The following is a 13,998-nucleotide window of genomic DNA, read 5'->3' as shown; positions in this document are numbered from 1 at the left end:
CAAGTTCCTTAACCTCTCTGTGCAACAGTTTCTCCCCACTGAAGTAGAACCAGTAACAGAATCTAAGGCCATGAAGTAACTGGGAAGATTCAGATCATGGGGGACTCCATCAGCCCGGCAGGCAGCCAGCAGAAACAGCCTTCTAGCCCTCCTCAAAAGATGCTACGTTCACCTCAAGCCTCAAACACCTTTTGGTCAAAGGCTCCCCACCTGGTTTCCATTGGCAGTGAGGTTCCTTTTATCTACCACCACCTTTAAAAGGCTCACAGTGCATTCTCTTCTCTGAAAACCATCTTTCACATGGTGTGGCCTCTGGCTCCGTGCCCACGACTGTGCTGGGCAGGCATCCCCTGTCTAGACTGTACCTACCTATTGAACTGAAGTTATTAAATCTATTCCATCTATTAAAACTGTTGTAGATCAAGGTTGCTGCCAGATGCAAATGAGGACAGGTGGAGAGAGCTATGATTAGACCTATTACCATTGGCTCCAAACCTCCCAGGCCTCTTAAACACTATGTGTCAATCCCAGGTCATCGGATCCCTTACTAGATTTATTCTTTGAACTATTCAGCCCTTCTTTTCTAAATCTGCATTTCTTTTTCTCTCAGGTAAATGCCAGATGTTTTTTAATCATAGGAAAATGAAACCTTTTCTAATCAGGACCCAGAATTCCTTTGTTTTCAGGCAAATCATTTTTCTCAAAGTTCTACCACTCCCACCCCCCACCCTGCTTACCTGAATCCCAAGCCTCTGCCTAAACTTGTCTTCTGTTTTTGGCACTATCACACTCAAGAAATCCAGGACATGTGATGTCTCGCCTGGCCCCCCCCCAGGCACGCCCCATACTCAGCGTGTCTTCATCAGATCTTCTCACCGAATCAACCTTGGTTGACTTCGTCTCCTCCATTGTCTTTCTGAGGATGGGGCTGGAGGTCTGAGGTCATTCCCACAAGTCCCCTTGGGTTCTCGCCTCCAGGCCCTGCTCTCAGGCCCCGGTCCTGGCACCAAGCAATGGCGGCTTACCTCTCTGTATCTTATCTCCTTCTGACCTTTGTTTTCCAGACTCTTACCCTTTCCCACCATCTTTCACTCTCCACCTCAGTCCCCTCCATTCAGCTCTAAGGTTTATCTATTTCTTCCTCCCCTCCTAGCCTCTCAGTATCTTTCCCCTTCCCCATCCCACATCTCCCTCCATTAAATACCCTCCAGTGTGTTTTCTCATGGCTAACTCTGTGAGTCACATAACTTTTAGTCTAGAAGTTCTTTCAAAGCATCCCTTTCAAAAACCTCATCTCAGGCCACTTCAGTCAGTCTAAACTGGTCCCAGTTCCCTGAAGAGCAAAGAGCATGCTCTGTCACAGCTGTTCCCTGCACACATGGTTTGCATCTGCTGGCAGGACCACACAGCCAGACACTCACCCAGACACAGATCCGCCCAGAGGCCTAGTGGGTTCTGACCACCCTCAGTGCTCAGTGATCACCTGTCTATACAGTGAGCCTCTTCGGGGACAGCAGCTTGGTCTCCTCTCTCACTTATCTTTGTCTTCTTCATACCTGGTAGGGGGACTGGCACACACTAGATTCTCTGTGAGTGTTGTTGGAATGAGGGAATGAATGGATAAATGAAGTCATTTGTCATACAGTGTAAAGCTGATCATGAGAAAGAGAAGCTGGCTGCCCCTTCGCTGGCCCCAGCATGTCAGGGCTGTCCCTGTATGACTGTGGTGCATTCGTCTAACCTCGAGTGAAATATCTGAAGAACAAGAGTGCTCTGAAAAATTTTATGAGACATCTGCTCAGTTCGTCTTGTACTAGGGTTCCTTGATATCATGTTTTAATTTACAGTTCCTGAAGACTTTCTTAAGATTTCTTTCCAAATACTGACAAAAAAAAAAGTGACATTTGTATTCAGCTCATTTGGAGAACAGTTTTATCACTAAATAACTTGATGCCAAGATAATGACAAATGCACATGTGGATAATTTTTAAGGCCATAAATATGTTTGTATTTCGGGGTGTGAATTTGGTTTTGATGTTTGTTTCTTCCCGGAGACTGTTCGGTTTGCTGGGTCACGTTCGTGTCCGGTTATTTCAGCACTTTTGCAATGTTCTCTCTCTGATTGTCAGGTTGACTTTGATCAACTTCAGGATAATTTATGTCAGATGGAGAGACGATGCAAAGCCTCATGGGATCACCTCAAGGCAATTGCAAAACATGAGATGAAACCAGTTTTAAAACAACGAATGTCAGAGTTCCTGAAAGACTGTGCGGAGCGAATTATAATTTTAAAGATTGTCCATAGAAGAATCATTAACAGGTAAGTGGACTGAGGAACTTGCAGAAACATCAGTAAAATGGCATGTTGAAGGTATCTGCAAACTGAGATCTGTAGCTTAAATTTACAAAAATTGTACTGTGAATTCTTGGTACGTAGCAAGTGTACCCTTGATGAACCTGTTTATTTCATGGGTACTTAATTTTTCACACACACACAACAATAATGTTATAATGCCATTGAATCTTGAGGTTGGAAGGACTGTCAGAGATAATCTCATCCCCAAATCCTACTTGATCAGGAATTGCATCTGTAAGGTCTCTGACAAGTTGGCCGCTGCATCTCTGCATCTAAACAGTTCTGCCTACGTCCCTGCAAGACTGCTCAACTTGCTAGAACAGTACCTTCTTTATATGATCCACAGTCTGCCTTCTGAGACCTTTCACTCGTCGATTCTCTGATGGCTGCTCTGTGCTGCAGCCTGCCTGGAGGAGGCCTGGGCCCCACCGTGGGTGCCATCCCCTGGACCAGCCTTCCTCGGAGACCCAGGGTCCACAAGGACCCGGGCAGACACAGCAGTGAGGTGTCAGGCCTTGCTTGCCTACGGGAGGTTGGCTGGGGTCTGTCCAGGGCTATTTCCTCTGTAAGTGGTGGCAGCGCCAGGCCGAGAATCTGGATCTTCCAACTCCCCGGGTCAGGCTGTTTCCTACCAGCAGCCCCTGCCCCCCACACTCGTCTCCTTTGTTTTGTCCCCTAACATAGTTGGGGGGCCCCTGCCCTGGCCTTTGGGCCTGAGTGCTCTGTCCTGGGCCTCGCGCCGTGGTGAGCAAATACGCAGGTCTGCAGACCTGCAGGCCGTGGTTGCCCGGAGCAGGTGCTTTGATGACAGGCCCGCTGAAGCGGGCCTCACCGCAGTGCTGTAAGGCAGCGCTCCCTGGGGGCCGGCTGAACCGCGGGCCTTTCCCCAGGAGCTGCTCTCCCGGCCCCTCCCCTCCTGTGCTTGAGGACTTTTATTATTATTTTTTAAACAAATGGGTGGTGGTAATTTCATTTATCCCTGTGCATTTCACATTTCTGATTTTTTTTCTCTTTTCCCTCCTTCCCTTCACTGTCTTTCCTTGTTTGCTTCCTTTAACCTTTCTTTTTAAAAAATTATTTATTTATTTAATTTGGGGGGAGGTAATTAGCTTTTTTTTTTAATGGAAGTACTGGAGATTGAACCCAGGACCTCATGCATGCTAAGCACGCGCTCTGCCATTGAGCTATACCCTCCCCCCTTCCTCGAAGCCATACAGAACTTTTTTTTAATGTGTTTCCCCTTTATTTTATGAATGTGTGAGTTATCACAAGTGATTTTTTTTACATGGACATACATATATTCATTTTCATATTCTTTTTCATCAAAAGTTACCACGAGATATTGAATATAGTTCCCTGTGCTCTACAGTAGAAACTTGGTTTTTATCTATTTTATATATAGTAGTTAGTATCTGCAAATCTCAAACTCCCAATTTATCCCTAGCCACCCCCTTTCCCCACTGGTAACCATAAGTTTGTTTTCTATGTCTCTGAGTCTGTTTCTGTTTTGTAAGTAAGTTCATTTGTCTGTCTTCTTTTTTTAGATTCCACGTATGAGTGGTATCATATGGTATTTTTCTTTTTCTTTCTGGCTTACTTCACGTAGAATGGCAATCTCCAGGTCCATCCATGTTGCTGCAAATGGCATTATTTTATTCTTTTATATGGCTGAGTAGTATTCCATTGTGTAAATATACCACAACTTCTTTATCTAGTCATCTGTCGACGGACGTTTAGATTGTTTCCATGTCTTGGCTGTTGTACATAGTGCTGCTGTGAACACTGGGGTGCGTGTATCTCTTTAAATTAAGGTTCCCTCTGGATATATGCGCAGGAGTGGGATTGCTGAATCTGTGTAGGAAGGTTCCCTTTTCTCCACAGTCTCTCCAGCATTTATCATTTGTGGACTTTTGAATGATGGCCATTCTGACTGCTGCAAGACAATACCTTATTGCAGTTTTGATATGCATTTCTCTGATAATTAGTGATACTGAGCATTTTTTCATGCGCCTATTGGCCATTTGTATATCTTCATTGGAGAATTGCTTGTTTAATTAAGTCTTCTGCCCATTTTTGGATTGGGTTGGGTTTTTTTGTTGTTGTTAAGTTGTATGAGCTGTTTATATATTATGGAAATTAGGCCCTAGTCAGTCTCATCTTCTGCAAATATTTTCTCCCATTCTGTAGGTTGTCTTTTTATTTTGCTTATGGTTTCCTTTGCTGTGAAAAAGCTTGTAAGTTTAATTAGGTCCCATTTGTTTATTTTTGCTTTTATTTCTATCACTTGGGTAGACTGCCCTAGGAGAACATTGCTAAGATTTATGTCAGAGAATGTTTTGCCTATGGTTTCTTCTAATAGGTTTATAGTGTCTTGTCTTATGTTTAAGTCTTTAAGCCATTTTGAGTTTATTTTTTTGCATGGTGCGAGGGAGTATTCTAACTTCATTCATGCAGCTGTCCAGTTTTCCCAACACCACTTGCTGAAGAGACTGTCATTACTGTGTTGTATGTTCTTGCCTCCTTTGTCAAAGATAAATTGACCGAAAGTTTGTGGGTTTATTTCTAGGCTTTCTATTCTGTTCCCTTGATCCATACGTCTGTTTTGACGACTGTAGCTCTACAGTATTGTCTGAGGTCTGGGAGGGTTATTCCTCCAGCTTCATTCTTTTTTTCAGTATTGCTCTGGCAATTTGGGGTCTTCTGTGATTCCATATAAATTTTAGGATTATTTGTTCTAGTTCTGTGAAAAATGCCCTGGGTAATTTGGTAAGAAATATCAAACTTTTAAAAACCTGATTTCTCTGGTCTGCCTGGAAGCCCACTCCCAGCTTGTGTCTTATGCCACTTTGATAATCATACCTCGTGGGTCTTGATCCAGACGTTTTTTGTGGGAGAGAGGTGGGGAGTAGTCTTTAAATGTTGGACCAGACGAGAATAAGGAACAGAATCTGCCCTCCAGGGTGACAGCTACCCATTACTCTGCACTTGTGGCACTTAGTTGTTCAGCTGTAACCCCCCTCCCTGTGCTCCATCTAGACCTCACAGCTGCCCTCTGGGTAGAAGGATCTTATCAGAGATTTTGTCAGATTTCTTACTAAAAACAAAGTACACTCTGCTTTTAACATGGTTAAAAGGGGGCGGCCGGGCTTGTAAGCGGCTTTGGGCCTCCATGCTTTGTATGATACGAGCAATTGCCGACTTAAAACTACTCAAGTAAACAAATAGTTTCCATTTGGAATGTCATGAAACTGGAGTCGTTTTATGAAAAGTCCTGTAAAGCCGTTAGGCCTGGTCACAGTAACCGTCTTATCCCGGACAGATTAAAATTCATTTTGGTGGTGATATATCTGTCCCTTAAGCTATTGTGTTGTGTGTGTGTGTGTGTGTATCATATATATAAAATATATGCATATAAAATCTATTTACGGCATTTGTATATGTGTATGTAATACATCTAATATTCGTTCTGACTGCTCTATTCTCCCTGGTAAGCTGGTTGCCCAGATGACGGTTGCTCCTGTGTGACCTGGATTCCTTTCCACTCACTATTGGACGCCCATCTGGCCACCCACCCGTACATGCAGCAGGCTGTGAAAACCGCCAAATAAAATCCCTCAAAACACATGTTATGAAAGTTACAAACTCGATTAACAAAAATCCCTTAAATGTTTCTCTCCCTTAAAGTCACACCCACTTTGTTCTTCTGAAGGCGATGTCGGAATCTCTTTGCTCCCAAATGTACATCTGGGTCTTCTTCCAAGTGTGCGTTTTACTTGCTGCTTGTGTCTCCTCTGTTTGCAAAATATGTACTTGAATCGCATCTCTAACTTACGTGTTCAGATTGGACCCCCTCCAGATAAAAAGCAATTCTCTAGAAAGTAGAGGACAAGGAATCTTGGGTCGTACTTATGTATAAAAGAGGACCCAGCTGTGCCCTTAATTCATCTTACACACAGATCTTGAGTAGTGCTAAGTGGTGATAGATGCCATATATTATACACTCTTCTGTTATGTGTCATAGCATATACTCCGTCATGTCATATCTCTAGTATATAATATCAGGTAGTAATAAGAACCGAGAAGAAAAATTAAGAATATAAATGGGACAGGGAGTGGCAAGGAGGTGCTGTTTTACGTAGGGTAGTTACGGGAGGGCTTCTTGGAGGAGGTGATATTCGGACACACTTGTGGGATGAGAGAGAGCAATCCAGGCAGCTGTCTGTGGCCAAAATGCTCTGCGTGTAGGAAGAGCTGGCACTGGACGCCTTGTCAGGGCCTGTGTCCTCACGCCCCTCCTCACAGGCCCTGCAGGCTCTCAGCTCTGCCGTGTCCCCCTGGAGTCCCCTACACACCACACCGGGAGCCTGAGGCCCTGAGATGGGCTTGTTCAAGGAATCACGGGGGGTCAAATGTGGCAAAGGTCAGGGGTTAGGGAGGCCGGTTTTGTGTGGATACACCACATCCTGTTTATCTAGTCATCTCTTGATGGGCATTTGGATTGCTTCCACTTTTTGGCGATTATGAATAATGTTGCCATGGAATTTTGGGTAGGTTTTCTGTGGACACACAGTTTCATTTCTTCCGAGTATCTGCACATGGGTGGAATTGCTGGGTCATATAGTAGCTCTGTGTTTAACTCTTGATCAACTGTGTCTTCACAGCAGCTGAACAGGTTTGTGCTCCCACCAGGGCTGTGTGAGCGTTCCAGTGTGGTTTCTCCCCAACACTAGTCATGGTCTGTCTTCCATTCTAGCCATCGTAGTGAGTGTCAGGTGGTGTCCCCGCATGGTTTTCATTTGCTTTCCCCTTATGACTCGCCATGTAGAGCATCTTTTCATGGACTTATTGGCTATTTGCCAATAACTTTTTCTAGAAATGTCTATTTAGATCTTTTGTCCATTTTTATTTGTCTTTTTAGTGTTGAACCATAACATATTTTTATATATTCTGGATACCAGTCCCTTGTCAGACATGATTTGCAAATATTTTCTCCAGTTCTGAGGGTTGTCTTTTTAATCTTGAGAGTATCCTTTGAAACACAGAAGTTTTTAATTTTGATCAAGTCCCATTTATCTATTTTTTTTTCCTTTGGGTGCTTATACTTTTGGTATCATATCTAAGAAATCATTTCCTAATCCAGTTGTGAAAATTTATACTTTGTTTTCTTCTGAGTTTTGTAATTTTAGCTAGCATTTTTGGTTTCCAATAGCATTTTTCCAGCTCCCTTTATTTTAAATGCATGTCATATGCTTTCTTGTAGTGTTTCTTCACAAAAGGGATAAACCAGTGTTCCTCGTTTGAAAAACAAACCAAACTGCTATTAAAACTGCACAAATTAGAGCAATCAAAAAAGGGTTTTGTCTACAGTTAGTGGTATCATTTATGTAATACCATTGGTTCTACAAAAAATTTTTCCTGTCTCCTAGTATCTTCTTTCTCATTTCCTGATAACTAAAAATTAGGCACTTCTTTGTCCATTTGATTTCTTTTCCAAAAGTTTTAAGTAATTAGAATCCAGTAATTTTTAATTTGTGAACTAAATAGCTGAAATAATTTGATTTGGGGCTGCTTGTTTGGTGTGTCCCAATTAAATTAAGATTGTATATAATATTGCAAGAGAATATTTCAAAATATTTACTGAGAGAAAACTTCATAAGCATCTTTTTATAAACCATTAAACACGTTATTCATAATATGTTCACATCAATTCCATGTAGTCACGAAAGCGGTTCCAAAAAAATTCCTAAGCAATATTTCTTCATCCCTTATTCAATTTTCATATGATCTAGAAACTGCAATGTTTTTCTTAAAATAGTACTTTATCATTCTTCTTATAAAAAGTTTTATGTAACCATTTGGAAACACATTAAAACACAAATGAGCAAAAAGGAAAAGTAATTAATGTGCTCAAATCCCACCCCCTAGACGTAACCTCCATCAGCGAGAAACTGAGCTGAGCTTGCATTTTCACTCTTCAGCAGCAAAACCCCAAGAACAAAGAACCGTGTCCTTGGCTGGCTGGTTTCTTACTGAAAGTTTGCAGACAGCTGATTTTTGTTCCCCGCACCTGAGGTCCTTGCCACCATGGTCTTTTCACTGCAGGTTCCATTCCTTTTTGCTCTTCATGGGTCACCCACCTTACGCGATTCGGGAAGTGAACATAAACAAGTTCTGCAGGATCATCAGCGAGTTCGCACTGGAGTATCGCACCACCAGGGAACGGGTTTTGCAGCAGAAACAGAAACGGGCCAACCACAGGGAGAGAAATAAGACCAGAGGGAAGATGATCACCGATGTAAGTTTCATGAAATCAGTTTCCTTGTGCCATTTATTCTGAAATTCCGATTAATCATAAAACCTCCCCATTGTTTGAAGGCTGTTCTTTTTTATTTTTTTGACTGTGAAATAAATTTCCTCTTTTAAAAGGCGCTCTTAAACTGCCCCTCTACCATTTCAGTGAAAATCTGAGATATAACAGACATGGAACTAAGATGTACATTAAGGACGTGTGGCTGGTGGGGGAACTTTAACCCACCACACAGTTCATTTACTTGGTGTGTTATATGGTGCTGATGACATTCAACGCTTGATTCTGCTTTCAACCTTTGTGATGTGGGTAGACTTAGAAGAGGAGAAGAAATAATATAAAATATGATAATGACACAGCATAGGAAGATACCTGTACTGATTTGGGAATAGATTCAGGATTTTAATTATCGTAACAATACTGTAACCAATCAGTTGACACCTGGACCACCATTCTAGGCATCTGAATGGAGGAATAATTGATGTGGTTGCTCAAAGACATAATTTGGTGGGCTCTTGGCAGTCCCTTGAGTTAGAGATTATCAGGGTTGGAGGAGAGCCTAGAGGACAGCGAATTAGCAGGAGTTCCTTGTAGCCCCTTGGGGGGCCCTGCACACTTGAATGCCTCCCCTGCTCCTTGGCTCTTCCCCCATCTCTTCCACCTCACCCCTGAGCCCACCCGCTCCAGGATGCAGTGGGCACTCAGACGGGAGATACTCGTTAAGTGGAGGGCAAAGCAATGCGTGAAGATGCCAGGGACAGACAAAGACATGCAGTGTAGGTGCCTCTTTCTGATGTGCCTTTATGAAACTTAGCCCATCTTTATATATCTGAGAGGCAGTGAGATCCAGGGAATGGAATAGGTAAAGGATTAAGCTATAGGGAATGGCATCGTCCAGGAGGTTGCAAGCCTCTGCTGAACTCAAGTCAGGCAGATTTCTCTGGGGAGGAGTAAAATCCATTAAGAAGGCCTCACTGAGGCTGCCTCCTGTGTCACATGGGCGCTCAGGGGTAGGAAAACAGGGTACGTGGTTACTCTGCATATTCCCCAGGGGTTGACCCTCTCGGATGCGTTATCTTAGAAATCCTGTTGCAGTCTTTAAGGCATTTCTGAGGAGAACCAGGGACTACTCAGCTCCGCATTCATCCCACCCTTGACTCCTTGTTTCCTTGGAATTTTCTGGACGCTTAGGGAGTGCTCGGATCACTTTTCTGCAGAAAGGACCCTTTCTGCAGACAGTTCTGAATGCCAGTGCCAGCAGTCGAGTCTTCCATCTCCTCTCCTGAAGTCTGGGTTCAATTGGATCTTTAAAAGCTTCCCGGAGGACAGCAACTCAGAATGCAAACTGAATCCGCTTGGGCAAACTACGGCCCACATTTCATTCCAAAGCATTATTTTTAAAAGTTTTAAAAGTGGAGTGCTTATTTTTGTGGGAATGAGACACACTGGAGAGTGAAAAACACAAGCCCAATATGCTTATAGTTATGAAAATACATCAAAATTTCCTGTCAAATTCTTGAGATTTTTTTTTACAGTTCCCACTAATTTTTAAATTCTGTCCTTCTCTGAAAATATTCAGCCTCCCTACTTATAAACAGGGGTGAATGTTTCTAGAATTTGACTCAAAAATATTTAAATTCCTATTAAAATCTGGACAGTGCAGGCTTCTTTGAGTTTAATCCTCATGGTGGTCCCTGTTTTTAGTGGTGCAGGTGGTGCCATTTGTGTAGAAAGCCTGCCATCTGCTGGAAGGTTAGGATATTGACACTTAAAGCGAAGTGTGCAGCTTCAGGTTTTTCCAGCTCTCAATTCAGCACCCGTTGTGTGCCCAGCAAGGTACAGGACACCTAGGAAAATGTGAATGCAGTAAAAGACAAGCTTGTACCCCAAGGATATCGTGATCTGGCTATAAAACAACACGCATACACAACTTAGACCGCCGAAAACAAAATAGATGGAGAATCACGGAGCCCTGAGTACCAGAGCTGGAAGCACTTTTTAGAGAAAGCTGTAGTCAAGTCATTTTTTATACAGATGCTGAATAATGAGGATGGAAGTGGTTACAATTAAACAGAGATGACTTTAGGAAAGCCAGAGTTTTATAAGACACAGAGAAGTGGGGGTAAACTCTGAATACCCTACATTGTAGTCAGCCGTCATCTGGTTTTGTGTGCCTGTTTCTCCTCTTCATTCTGTTTCTGAATATGCAAGAGGCTTCCTCTGTTACCACCCAGGGGTCCTGCCAGGTAAGGGTCAGTGAGAAACTAATTCATTCCTCACCATCGTGTCCCAAACTAGTTCGAGACAAATTGGGGACCCAGACAAGGCAGCACACGGCCCTTTCTGCTGTCATTGCACTCCAGATGGGCTGTGAGAACTCGGGCTGTTGAAACCCAGGACTCCCCCATCACAGGGCGGTGGTCGTCCTCCGTGAGACATGTGATCGCTCTCAACCCAGCTTCCACTCCTGGGGGAAGGAAATGCTAGTGACTCAGGGGATACTGAGAGCTAGAGATTTTATATATGCAACACCTTTCACATCTGCTAATTGCTTAAAAAAAAAAGTCAACCATCTGGTTAAATAAACGCTTAGATTAAAAAAAATAGTGGAACAGGACTGTCATCTCTTGTCACAGGCCATTTGCCTAGAAGCGGTGCGGAGCATGAGAAACTGGAAGCATTTTGTCATTTCAGCTCCCAAAGTATAGTCACTTCTGGAAAAGCTGTGTCTGATTTGCTGGCCTGGCTTGTAACCTCAGTGAAAACACAGGTTCAACTGAGGGTTTGTTTAGTTTTAAAATTAAGACACTGGCATGAATTTCACCCTCAATTTAGTTTTGAAAAAGGGATATTTTATTTAGTTCTTTAAAGACATTTGTCTGGTGATCATGAGAAGAATGGCTTGTCAGATCAGACAGCCTCCATGAGGGACAGGTAAGACTTTTAAAATAACTTAATTCCATGTTTCTGAGGAAAGAGTAACAGGACCCGTTCTGCCTGGATAGTCGTTCACTCGTCCTGCCGGGCCTGTGCGTGGCAGGATTCGCGGGGACCCAGACCCGGCAGCCTGGGCTGGGAGGGGTCCAGCGCCCGGGATAAGAGGTAGAGACGACAGCTGAGGGGTGGGAACAGGCAGGTGGAGGCTGTGAACTTACTGAGGTCCCAATGGCTGGCGGCGGCGGCGGGTTCCACAGGACGTGGCCAGCCAAGTGGCAGGTCCCAGAGTGAGGTCTGCAGTGGCAGGGGACCAGGTAAGCTGGTTATCATCCTCCTTGGCGGCCTCAGGAGAGTGGCCTGGAGCCCTACAAGCCCCTCCTGACTTGGGGCTTTTGGAGAGAGTGTTCGGACAAGGGCAGGGCCATGCAGGCAGGGCCCGGCAGCTCCCAGATCAAGAGGGTGCACCCCAGTTGTGGCAGCCGATTTGTTTGTTTAGACTATGATGTGATATTAATGAGATGGTCTCATCTTTGCTGACTCCTATGCCTTCTGTGAATCCCCTCTGTCTTTTCCGTCCTGTCCTGTCCTCCGGGGTAGACTGATGAAGAGGATGAAGTCGAGGTAGGACAGTTTATAAACCTGAAGAATGCCACACTTGACCTCCCCAGGTGTGCTGAGAGTCTAACCTGAGCAGCATGACGTGCCAGCCCTGCTCAGGGCTCTAAACCTTGCATGAGTGTTTTCTGGTTGGTTTCCCGGGATCACTAACCTCCTTACATGGGTTCTCATCATGCTGTGTGTCCCAGGGACTGACTTAAAGGGTGACTGCATTTTCCAAGTTGTCCCTGAGTCCCAGGCCCCGTCAAGAGTGGCATGTTCAGCAGATCTCTTCCTACTGCTGGGCAAATGGGCAGCGAATTTCCCCTCTAGCCCCCTGTGGAGCCTTTTGGCAATGGAAGTAAGAGAACTGGATTCTGGAATAATTGCATAAAGAGCTGTCAGAGGAAGCAGGGCAGTGATAAAGAGCCAGGCCTGAGAAATGGTCACCAGCCGTGGACAGCCTCTGCCTTGGGCCCATTTCCTTGACTGGCATGCACTGGATCCACTGGGGCCAGTATGTGCAGGGGTGGGAAGGGCAGTGGCTCCTCCCGCTGACCCTGGTGCAGATGCCAGAACCAGAGACCAAGGCAGGGCTGCTTGACCCCAGAGGATGAGGGAGGAGCCGTGCAGATGGTATAGGCCACAGATATGTCCCGGGCTCTGGCGGCAGGGCTGAGACCCTGGATGAAGAGAGGAAGCTGGGAGTCTGTGGAGCTGCTCTTTGCCAACGTTACTCTGACTTTTAATTTTTCATCCAGATGTTTGGCATTGGGTACATATGGCCCGATGTTCTAGCAGACCTCTTGCTAAACATATATACCGACTCTTTGGCTAGAATTAGAGAATATTGTTGTGCGAGCGTAATGCTTGTGAAAACAACTGGAGTTTTGACACAGCAACAAGTAGCGAGCATTGCCAGACGCAGTGGCAGCGTGAATTTCTGTGCCATGTTCTGATCTGGGCCTTGAATCAAATCCTTCTGGGGCCTTAGGCAAGTCACTTAATCTTGGAGGGCCTCAGTTTCCTTCTCTGAAAATCCTTCCCAGCTGCTGACATTGTATGATTCGGTGACGGAAGCCCACTTTTAAAATTCTACCATCATGAGTGATATAGAAGAAAATTCTTACTGCTTTCTGGCACTAAATTAAAAAAGGAAAATCTCACTCTATTTGATTTACAGGTCATATTTCAACTCTCCTGTCAGGGCTTTGGTGTTAGAAACAGGCTTGGTTTCTGAGTTCTTCCCAGATCAATGTCAGTCGCCCCCAGTGGGTTCCCACTGAGGGAATTTGCAGTGACCCACTCCCATGGAGAGTGGGTGTGGTCCTTCTGGGACCAAGGCTTTTCTTCCGATAAGAGAACTTCCCAGAGATGCAGATGTTTTGTCGTTAGTTCCTTGGCCACCATCACTAACGTGACTGCAGAACGCACATAAACAAAACAACAGGAGAGAAGGATTTCCTAGGCTAAACGTTTGATGAGCTTGGGGTGGCATCTGGGGAGTCATCTCACGCCCTCACCCGCCTTGGTCTTGCAGTCCGGCAAGTTCTCTGGCGGGTCCCCGGCGCCCCCGAGCCAGCCGCAGGGCCTGAGCTACGCCGAGGATGCTGCTGAGCACGAGAACATGAAGGCTGTGCTGAAGACCTCGTCCCCCGCCGTGGAGGACACCACCCCGGCGCTGGGCGTCCGCATGCGCAGCCGAGCAAGCCGAGGTAACTCTGGGGTGGCCACCCTGGGTGTCTGGTCCCCACCGCACAGTACAGGTGACTGTGCCCAGGATGTGGCTGCTCAGGGCCGT

The 13,998-nt window shown here is 44.9% G+C and overlaps 1 protein-coding gene across 7 annotated transcripts in view; it reads left to right on the top strand.

The window, feature by feature from the left end:
- FHOD3 (formin homology 2 domain containing 3) overlaps positions 1-13,998 on the top strand; it is a 402,137-nt gene that overhangs the window by 372,406 nt on the left and 15,733 nt on the right. For all 7 annotated transcript variants that reach the window (XM_072948976.1, XM_072948975.1, XM_072948981.1 and 4 more), the window contains 3 exons: positions 2,130-2,320; positions 8,459-8,651; positions 13,738-13,912. In XM_072948976.1, coding sequence (XP_072805077.1) covers positions 2,130-2,320; positions 8,459-8,651; positions 13,738-13,912 — 559 coding nt within the window. The remainder of the gene's footprint in view (positions 1-2,129; positions 2,321-8,458; positions 8,652-13,737; positions 13,913-13,998) is intronic.

This window comes from Vicugna pacos, chromosome 24, assembly GCF_048564905.1.
Source record: "Vicugna pacos chromosome 24, VicPac4, whole genome shotgun sequence".
NCBI lineage: Eukaryota > Metazoa > Chordata > Mammalia > Artiodactyla > Camelidae > Vicugna > Vicugna pacos.
Note: the sequence above shows the minus strand (reverse complement) of the source record. Positions and strands in the feature narration are given on the sequence as shown.